The 10,643-nt window shown below is 35.6% G+C and overlaps 1 protein-coding gene across 1 annotated transcript in view; it reads right to left on the bottom strand.

The window, feature by feature from the left end:
• USP48 (ubiquitin specific peptidase 48) overlaps nt 1–10,643 on the bottom strand; it is a 63,544-nt gene that overhangs the window by 16,863 nt on the left and 36,038 nt on the right. The window contains exons 14-20 of the mRNA XM_006924545.3: nt 10,259–10,389; nt 8,359–8,430; nt 2,786–2,910; nt 2,515–2,637; nt 2,135–2,196; nt 1,758–1,868; nt 327–457 (exon numbers count right to left, since the gene is read on the bottom strand). Coding sequence (XP_006924607.1) covers nt 327–457; nt 1,758–1,868; nt 2,135–2,196; nt 2,515–2,637; nt 2,786–2,910; nt 8,359–8,430; nt 10,259–10,389 — 755 coding nt within the window. The remainder of the gene's footprint in view (nt 1–326; nt 458–1,757; nt 1,869–2,134; nt 2,197–2,514; nt 2,638–2,785; nt 2,911–8,358; nt 8,431–10,258; nt 10,390–10,643) is intronic.

Here is a 10,643-nt window from a genome sequence, read left to right as displayed (position 1 = left end):
AGAGTTCTAAAACAAAACAGAAGTGGCGTCGAAGAACTTCTAAAAATATGTATCAAAGTTGCCACTGAGTATTCATTAAACTACTACTCATATTCTCTATTAATTATTGTATTCTGTTATATGCAAATAAGGAAACCCACTTACTATCAACAAATAAACATACAAAAACTAGATGATTATATGATAGTTTTCACCTGGAGAGTATTAGTTTGGAATGCCACATGATCTTTAATTTTAAATAGAGAATACCATACTGACATATTCTTTCCTTACTCCTTAAATGTCAACTTTTTACTATAGAAACCAAGAGCAGTATGAAAACTTACTAGGCTCAGAAATATACTGTGTTTCTGAAGGATGTACATCTTCCACTTCAGTTCTTGTGATTTTAATTACATGATCCACAACAAAGAGCTTTTGTATCGTTTGCCACTCACTGGGCCATATGAGAGCTATACTGTGCAAAAAAACCACAACATGCCTTAAGACACACGGAAATTAAGAGAACTAACGTAATCCATTAGCCTCCTAAACTAAAATCAGCAAAATCAATATTTAATACAAAGGAATTAGAGGGGAAAAATATCATCGTCAACAAAGAACAGTTTCTTTCATACAAAACAATGCTACGATAGCATGAAAACTAAAGTTATATGAATCAACATGGTTAAATCTCAAAAACCTAAATTGAGTGAAAAAAGTCGGTTGCAGAATATAGTATGATGTCATTTATACAAAAGTTTTTTTAATATGCAAACATTGCTATGTGTGTTTTTGGTTTTTTTTTTTTTAGAGAAATCCTTTCTGATTGATAACCCTCAAATTCAGAACAGTAGTTATTGAGAGAGGAAGGAAATAAGAGAGAAAAGGAGGACTGGAAGAAAGGATAAGTACCAAGGAGCCTTCGGTTATATTTTAATTGTTTAATTTTTAAACTGGCTGGTGGCACATATTTGTTTGTTTTATTATAGCTATTGTTCTGGCTGTCTGGCATTTAAACAACAACAACAAAAGAAAAAAAGGAAAAAAGAGCTGAGGGGAGAACATAGAAGAAAATATATATTAATTCTAAACTTCCTTAACTAATATTAAAGCATTGATACATAAATAATAATAAAGTCCTTAACTTTAGCTTTGTCCCAAAGGAATTTTTATTTATGTGTTTCAATGTTCTTTTCATAGTTTTTGGGCAAGGTCAGAAGCATCCAACCTTCTCTTATATAGTTATATTTAAAAATTATTTCAAAAGACAAAATGGTGACATCAGGGCTACGTTTCATAGATGAGCCCTTCTGGAAGCACCTGAGGAGTGGATCAAAATTTGATTGTAAGACCCTATATTTCCAGATGATCCCTCAGTGCCATGCTGCCTTCCCCCTCCTCCATTTTATGAAGCCTAGTGGCTACAGATAAATGACAACCGAAACCCTGTTGATTATGTGATTCTGAAAAATAAGTCCACCTGGAGACTCTGCGCTGGTTACCAGCAGCTTGGAAGGAGAAAGCCGGGCTCCAGGAAGAAGAGGGAAGGAACAAAAGGCAAGGTGCCCATGGGAAGCCTCTTGCCTTTTATGGAGAAATAGCCTTTTTTATTTAAAAATAAAAAACAACAAAAAAAAACGCTCACTCTAGTAGAGCGTATAAAAGGAAAAAAACCCACAATTTAGCAAAGGACTAGATTCTTAAAGTAATTGTGTCAGATGAGAAATTTCTCGATCATTAGAAACAGAAAAATTGCATGAAGAGAAGGAACTCACAGTTTAGAATCTTCTTTGGTCATGGAAGCAAATGTAAACATGAGTCCCCCATGGGGACACAGAAGAGCACTGTTTCCGACCGATGACACAGGACTACATCTTGTAGGTTTCCTACTCAAATGAAACAGGAAGGATTAATATACTGCATGACTACAGAGAAAAATTTTAAGATAATTATTTTAAAATTAGAGATATATTTAAAAGGATATTAGTAATTAAATGTTTCTTAGAGTTATTCATTTAACTTAAAAAAAGAGCTTTCAGTATATGCTAGTAAAGGTAACCAAAAGGGTACTATGATCAGAACCCATGAATTCTTAAAAACACTATAAAATCAACCCCCCAAAAAACGGAAACAGAAAAATTTTGGATTCTACCTAACAAATTTCCTCCATTCTTCTACAAAGAACTGTGACACAATGTAGAGGACATCTGTATCCTAGAACAGAAAAATCACATAAAGATATCCATTAATTCACTGCATTCTGAACCTAAATCTTTAGGGAACATGTTTTTCTACACACTGTGGTCTTTTTTAAGTTTTACAAATAAAATGGAAAAACAGCTCTCTACCGAGAAATAGCAAGCTACAGTAAATCCCCCTGATTAGACAAAACTAAACAAATGAGAATTAGAGAAACTCTGGGCTGTTCTCAAACAGTTCATCAGGAATGTATGTGTGTGTGTGGGGAGGGAGAGATTGACAAAAGCCTGAAAAAGCTAAGATGAATTCTATCCTTGCTGGGGATCATGATACCTCTGGCCAATTACTGAGACAGGGTCTGTTTTTGTCCTGGAACAAATTCGGGAGAGAAGTCTTCTGTTCATTTGCAATCATTTTATGTAAGGCTTCGTTTTCTTCCCCTTCTCTTTCTAAAATCTGAAAGAAAATGAAATAATCAACTATCTCCTGCTGATAGCATAGGACTTGCTTCCTCCCCACACTCTCATTAGGAGAACAATGCAAGGAAGTCAGTGCAGGGAGGTGGCATGCGAGTTCCAGAACTTTCCAGCATAGCGTTCGGTACCTTGCACTGTGAACAGCATTCTTTGTAACTTGGAAACTCAGGAGCCTTTGGAAAGTACTGCTGCAGTTTGCTCCAAGCCTCTTTAGAAACAAGCCTTCTTTCGTTTTCAGATATGCATAACTCCCCTGAGGTTAAAAAAAAATTACATTTGAAGAAAAAAAAAAGACTTAAAAAAGTCAGCATATAGCCTCCAAAAATCTATTTCCTATACTTAAGAAAAATTTGTAGGTATACTATCTCCTTCGTTTCTAAAGTGTTGTAACTCTTTCCTTAGTTTCAAAAGTCTCTAATTTTTTTTATTGCATCTAATTCTAAAAAAGCCACTTCTTTATGTCCTTAATCTAGGTCTGTAGTTGAAAAATCAGGAGACAGAAGTTGTGCATTTCCTATCTTTCTTCCTGCCGGTAAAAAAAAAAGGCCACCAGGGATCCTAGTGTCTCTGTGCTGGACAAGGGGCTGTTAAACAGCATTTCATCTCCGCCCACACTCAAATGTCACAATTTCCTGCAGACTTTATTTTCTCCTATTTGATTGTGTTACTTTACTGAAATCATCCTGAATTAAAATGGCATTTTCAAGGTGGTGTGGTGTCCAATCCTCTCAGGTTCGTTCTCTTAAATTATCAATTCAAAGTTAAGCAATACAGCAATTTATTCTACAATTGGAAAACCGTCTCCAGCACAGGATCCAACTAGTTTGCTACTGCCATCCCCACAACCCCTGTAGATCTTTAAAAGTCTCCAAAGAGAGGAATATTAGTCATCACCACCCATTCTCTTCTTAGAAGGTCATGGGAACCCAGATGGCAGCAACCTGCATCCTCAGCAGCCCCACCTGTTTACTGTTTATACATATCTATATCTAGCTTGCCAGGGCCTTTCTCTCCACTTTATCTCTCACTCCATTTGTGGTTCTAGTTTTTACTGTCTCAGCTGTTCCCGACTGACAAATCAGTGAACTGTACTTAAAATACCTATATGGGTCAATATCCAGAAAAGCACCTTTCAGTTTCCAAAGCCCTTCATTTGTTTCTACCCACAATGGCCAGGTACCTCCAGGTTTATTAAGAGTAATAAAGCCAGAGACTTTCTAAACACAGTATCGTCATTCTTTGATTTATGTGTTTTACCTAATAAACTGAGAATTAGAGAAATTAATATGCCCAGGGTCACCACAGCTGGTGAATAACGAAGCTGGGATATGACCCAGGTCTGACCCACCTAAACCCCATAATTTCTAATCCCTCAAAATCCATCTTTTTAACTTCTACTCTTCATTTCTTATTGAGCTTTGAATAATCTCAAGAAAAGATTACTTTGCTTTAATAAACTTATGACCAGAGAAAAATAGGTCACAATGTAAAAATTAACTTTCTTTCTGAGGAGGCTCTTAAATTTCTTCGGAGGCTATGAAAACTTACTCCAACACGCCTATCCCCAGACACAATCGGGATATCCTCCCCCCAAAAAGATTAGATTATCAAACCCTAACAGAGTACGTCTTTATGGTGAAATAGAATGCAGCCATAAAAAGGATTAAGGTAGATTTCCATGATCTGATTTTTTAGAAAGAACTCCAAGGCGATTAAGTTTTAAACTGGTTTCCCTTTTTTTCCCTTAAAAAACAAAACAAACTCTTCCTCTGCATGTAAGTGGTATAACCCAATCTGGGTACAGAAAGGAGAGGGAATGAAGGAAACAATAATATACACACACACACTTCAATAGGATTCCACAGATACTATGGATGCATACTGCCTGTTGTTCTGATGTGGGGGTACTTTTACTTATTGACTGGCTTTCATGTTGCCCATGTATTACTCATATAATTAAAAAAGAACAATCCAAATTTATTTCTGAAATCAGAAAAGTATTTTCAATAAGTCATTTTACTGCAGTCTAATTGGTAATAATTATAAAGTCCTCCACTCTTAATTTCTTAGCCATGTTTCTAAATTTAGTTTCATATCATTTTAATAATACCATGATTTAATATGTCCTAATATTGTGTATGACCTCACAGTAATTCACTTTTACTTGTGACATGAGTTTTTCGGAATCAGACTTGTATCCTGCAATAAATAACACTGTTTCTTAAATTTGTAAAGGGAAAGCCAACAACTTAACCCATCCTGTGAGGAACATCTCTCAATACAAGAGCAAAGCAGTCATGAGAGATTTCATTCACCAAACATAATTGGATAACCTAATCCCCAAAGATTCTTATGGTAAAAATAGAAATCTAGTTAACAATGAGCTTAGATTTTGGATAAACACCCTCCCCCCAAAAATCTAGTTCAAACTGTAATAATTTGGGCCACAGAATGTCAGAAGAACATATAACAAAACAAAACAAAGGCCATCTGCTAAGCAAAAGAGGTGTTATTAACAAGATAAGTTACAGTAAGTTATAAGTACATATAAAGTAAAACGGCTAAGAAAGCCTGATGCATATATAATATCTGCAATAAATGCTAAACTCTATGGTAGTAGTAAATCTTCTAATGAAATATAATCCAGTGATTAATTCACATAAAATCTGTGATGTTAAATATACACAGGGCTTTAGAAATAAATGGAGATTTTGTTATAAAAACATGAAAATTCAAAACAAGGACTTCCAGATAAAAATGTTTTAAAACTGCATTTACTTTCAGTTGCTTCTTGAAACACCATTAAACCACAGAAAAAGGATTTTTTAAAAAGATTTAAAATCATAATGCTAGATTAAAAAGAAGAGAGCGGAAACAACAACAAAAATTTTAGAAGCCTAAAAGCAGATGGATAAGACACATGAAAAATAAACTTTAAATTGGCAATAAGTCAAGAAGTAATCAAATTTACTATACTGTAGAACTGCTCCCACAGACCCAGACAACGGGGGCACCTAGTAGTATGGGTGGGGTTTAAAAAAATAAGAGAATGGATTAAAAGTCTATTTAAGAGGCAGTTAAATAAAATTTCAGTTCCCCTCCCTCTACACCCTTCAGATAACTGCCCCCTTCTACCCATAAAAGAAGACCACGAGCTCTCTGATGACATAAAACCTAAGGCCACTGCTCTGGGTAGTGATACAAAGCACAGAGATGAATGAGGGAATGAGCTGACATTTCTACACAGAATGCAGATTCCCAAGCCCTTTCTCTGCTACCCTGAAACCGCAAGTGACAGTCATGTCTACATTTTCCAGGCAGGAGAATGGACGATGTCTATGGAGAAATCTGAGCAGCCCTAGAGCAGAAAGTGACATTAAGAATTCCCCAGTGAACAGCTCCACTAGGGCATCCTGGCAGCAAAGCTCTTAGTCACCAGCCCTCCTACATGCACACAGCCTGCACAGAGCACCCTGTGCACAGTAAATGAGGTAGGGCGTGCACCTGGGCAGGTCAGTGTGAGATGTCACTGAACACCGGAGACAAGATCTTACATGCTGCCAGAAACGGAAGGGAAAAAAATTACTTCTGAATAATGGTTTTGGACAAATGGTACAATGAAAAATAGAGCAAGTCCTTCAAATTTTTGAAGAAAAATAATTTCAAACAACTATATACCCAGGCAAAACTACCCATTAACGTGGTGACCTTGAGCAAATGACTCCCACCTCTCTATGCCTCAGTTTATTTATGCTTCAGTACACTGGATATGACAGTAATATTGACCTCTCAGGGTTGTGTATAAGTGAGTTAATACCTACACACCCAGAAAACTATGGGGCACATATGTGTGTGTAAACATTCAGTAAATTTCCATTATCATCATACTATTAGTACTTTAGTACTAACTACCACCACCACCACCATGATCAACACATTTCAGGAACAAGTTTCAAGATAAATGTACTTGGGCCAATATCATGCACCTGAAAAACCTGACCTCATAGACACGGTACACCAATAGGTGATGTCTACGAAAACAACAGCTGAAATACTAGATAACAAAGTATAGCACCAAAGTGCCACCAAGTTGCAGCTCAAGCTAAAGATCTAAAAAATAGCTCTTGTGTAAAATTTCTGCCAAGGAATGCAGCACATGTCCTGAAATCATATCCAGCTCTGCCATGCTCTCTAATCAAAACTGTTATACTGAAATGACAAGATGAGACGAGAGGTGGGAAGACAGAGCAAAAGTCAGTGAGCTAAAGAATAAGATGACAATCTGGGTCCTGGCACTGTTTCAACCAGCGGGGAAGCACCAAGCATGAAACTTGGTATTTCACCAGATTCCTCGACTCTCAAAATGGAGGCACTTGTCCCATGTCCATATCTATGCTGTGAAGAGCTGATATGACAGCATTAAGAGAAAAACTAACCTACTTTTGGCTATTCACTTTGCCTCCCTCTACTTATTCAATCTGTTTACCACCAGAAAGCCTCGTCTTCTCTTACACTTGTGCTCCTACTGTGCACTACTAGTGTAAGGACACAAACTGGGAAGCAGGCGATGAGACGGAAAGGATGGATGGGCTTGGGATCCAAAGACCCGAATCCACATCCCAGGAAGACCCCTGCCCCACTTCCTAGTTGCGTGGCCAATAAATAAGATGTCACTCAGCTAGTAAGGTAAAGTGCGTGAGACAATGTCCAGAAAGTTCAGCATGCAAGTACCACCCAAGTGACTATTATCATCAGTGTCATCAAGGACCCTTAATATAAAAGCGCTGGTGTACATGAGGGTAAATGTGAGGCATCATATACTGGTTTATAATGAACCAATAAAGTGAAAACTAAAATTAGAAATTTATTAGGACCAACAAGAATTCTGAGTATTGGCAATACATTAGCATGCAACAAGAAATGCGCAGAAGTGGGTTAATAGTATTAACCACTGACATCCCAACTTCTCTAGGACCACTTTTCCCAGGATAGAATTTTTTAAAGAGGTGTGGGGGGTGAGGGGACTTACACAGTAGAAGGCTTCAAGAAGCAGACACCTGCTTGACTCTCTTAGTACTAACATAATAGAAAATCATGTCTCACATATAACGAATCCCTCACAAAAAGTTACTTATTAGAAATGAGTACTAAGACCAAATGAGAACTACATAAACAAATACATAGATTAATAAGGATTTGGAAATTACTATTAAGAGTATATAGCACAGTTGCTAGTCAATAAATGTCAAAAAAAAAACTAAACAAAACATACCTTTAAGAAGAAGAAATATATGAACATTGTTCTCAAAGTGTTCAAACTGGACAAAGACAGTCATAGGAAATAATTGAAATTCTTCCCTTCAACAAAGAAAGCCCTCAATGTAAAAAGGGACTAAAAGTTCCCTCTCCTCTAAATACGGGGACATCCTGAGTTCTATATATATATTTTTAATTTTTTTTTGCAAGGAGAGAAGAAAAGGTATTAGAGGCATGGGCATGAAATCAGGCAGTAGAAACTAACAGATAAAAAGGGTATGAGAACAAAAATGTTAGAAACAAGTACTGTTTAGAAAGCCAGTTACTCCGTCATGGCTGCCATATTAAGGCCTAATCCTTCTGAGAAAGTGTGAAACATTTAACAAAAATATTTACCATATGCTAAAATCTGACTAACAATGGAAGGTTTATGCTTCTGGCTTACCATGTGGACATAGAATGTCTTCATTAAAATTTAATTCTTCCTCTTCTTCTTTTCTTTCTTCCTTTGATTCGTCTAATCAAAAGAAATACAGGTAATAACTGCTCTGGCTGTTATATGTAAAGTTCAAAGTAGCAGAGACACTACTCTGCACAATTTTGAACAAAGAAAACTTTAAAATTAGACCCCAATGATTCCTACATAGTTCTGTTAAGAAGTGTTATATTTCTTTACCTTAAAAGGAAAGAAGAATATCTGAATGGCAGTTTTACTTTTTAAAGAGTTAGGTTATGCAAGAAAATGTGCCTTTTTCAAACTGAAAAATAATTTACATATCCTTCCATTAATTCTAGTCAAGATATTCAGAATACTGTGTCATAAAGCAAGTTAATCATCCACATGTCATGTCATTCTCACCTACTTACTCTTTTAAGGGGTTGAATAGAAAGCTTTAGAGACTAATGCAATAAGGACTTAACCTTTAACAGCTAACACATATATAATAAGAACTTTTCCTGTTAACATTTCTCTTCCAATATCTGCTTTTCCCACTTGTCTACACTGTATCACCGTCAATTTGTAGTTGTGTATACCAGGAACATGATCAAATAAAGTCTTAAGTTTCAGGAGATTAGAATAGTTATCATGGGTTTTCCAGGTTAAGTACACGATGTATTTAATACATTTAATATATATAAAGAATACTTACTAAAAATATTTATTAAAAAGTTCAAGTAGAGAAATGGACAAAGGAAGGACATTACTACATAACTTTCTCTGGTCTCTGGTCTCCTCTCTCTCTCTCTCTCTCTCTGTGTCTCACATATACCAATACAAACAACTTCTCAAATATACGATGACGGTCAATCTCAATGATAATTTTAAAAGATGCAAGCCTTAACACTCCTAAGTCATTTTTAATATATCAAAATGATAAAAATTGATGTGACTGATGTACTCTGTATATTGACAAAAGCATGTCAAAACAAACCCCCAATATACTTTTTGGAGGAAATTTACCACTATGTATCTGTATATGACAATTATATATGGGTATTATTCTCTGATCCAGCAATTTCTAGGAATTTATTTAAACTCCTCAAATTTAAAAATGATAAAATTCACAGCTTAAAACTATAGTGGCTTTAGTATTTTTATTTTCTCAAAAAGTAAGGTAGTGATATGAGGACCCACACCAAGTAAAATTAAATGATATAACATGCTTGAATGCAGAAGATATAAAGTATTTTAGTAAAATGATTAATATTAAAATGATAAATACGTATGTAATTACTAATATCTGGAGATAAGAAAAATAGGTTAAATAATTGCTAGTGGATCTATATCTCTGAAATAGTAAGCTGATTAAACCATTAGCTTACATTTTAAATCTAAAAATAGTTTCTATGTCCCAAGTTCCCTTGATGCCTTAAAAAACAGTTAAAAGTTGACTTACACAAGCTGCCTTCTCTCCTAAGATGAAAAACACAGAAGTATATACTCCTCTACTTGACAAAAGCAGCTGGTAACTGTGACAGATAATCTATAACCAAAACGTACTATGTAATTTGCAGCAGAATTACCTTTCTTAAAAATTTTAGTCTGGAGCAAAATTAAAATTAATTTTGCATGTGATTATCTAGAGAGACCTTGCACCCAACACATGCCAGGTTATAAAGAATTCATCCGAGGTGCTGAACCCTTGCTCAGTATCAATGGCTTAAAAATCCTTTATTTGTTCTGACACATTCTTGAGAACTTTAAGTTTTTTATGAAAAATTATCTTTAAAATTACATAGATGAGAATTAAACCAATTTTATTAAATGAATTTTAGTAATTTTAAAAATGAATGTTTAGAGTTTTGTAGTATAGTTCACTACTACCTACAGTTTTAGACGTTACCTTTATTCAAGCTGTTGCCATTCATTTTTCCATTGCTTTGGTCTGCGTCACCATCTTGCTCATCCAGTTGTTCAAGAGCTAGCTGGCGCCAACTGCGCAGGGAGGATTTTCCCACCCAAAATCCATCATTGCTGAGGAACAGAGAGAAAGTAAAACCATGCAAGTAACATCCTCTCCCCTTCTTTCCTTACAAATGTCATAGCTAAAATGAATTACACTCAAAATCTGCTGTATACACAATATTTTTAACTCACTTCCTCATTTTGGCCAGTTTTATTCCTCACTATTGAATCTCATATTTTGTTTCCATCCTAAATCTTACCTGCTTCCTCTAACACACATTTACATTCATGTCAATCACACCAATCAACTGGCCACTCTCTTT

The sequence above is a fragment of the Pteropus alecto genome, unplaced genomic scaffold (assembly GCF_000325575.1).
Source record: "Pteropus alecto unplaced genomic scaffold, ASM32557v1 scaffold39, whole genome shotgun sequence".
Lineage (NCBI taxonomy): Eukaryota > Metazoa > Chordata > Mammalia > Chiroptera > Pteropodidae > Pteropus > Pteropus alecto.
This window is presented reverse-complemented; position numbering and strand designations above follow the sequence as displayed.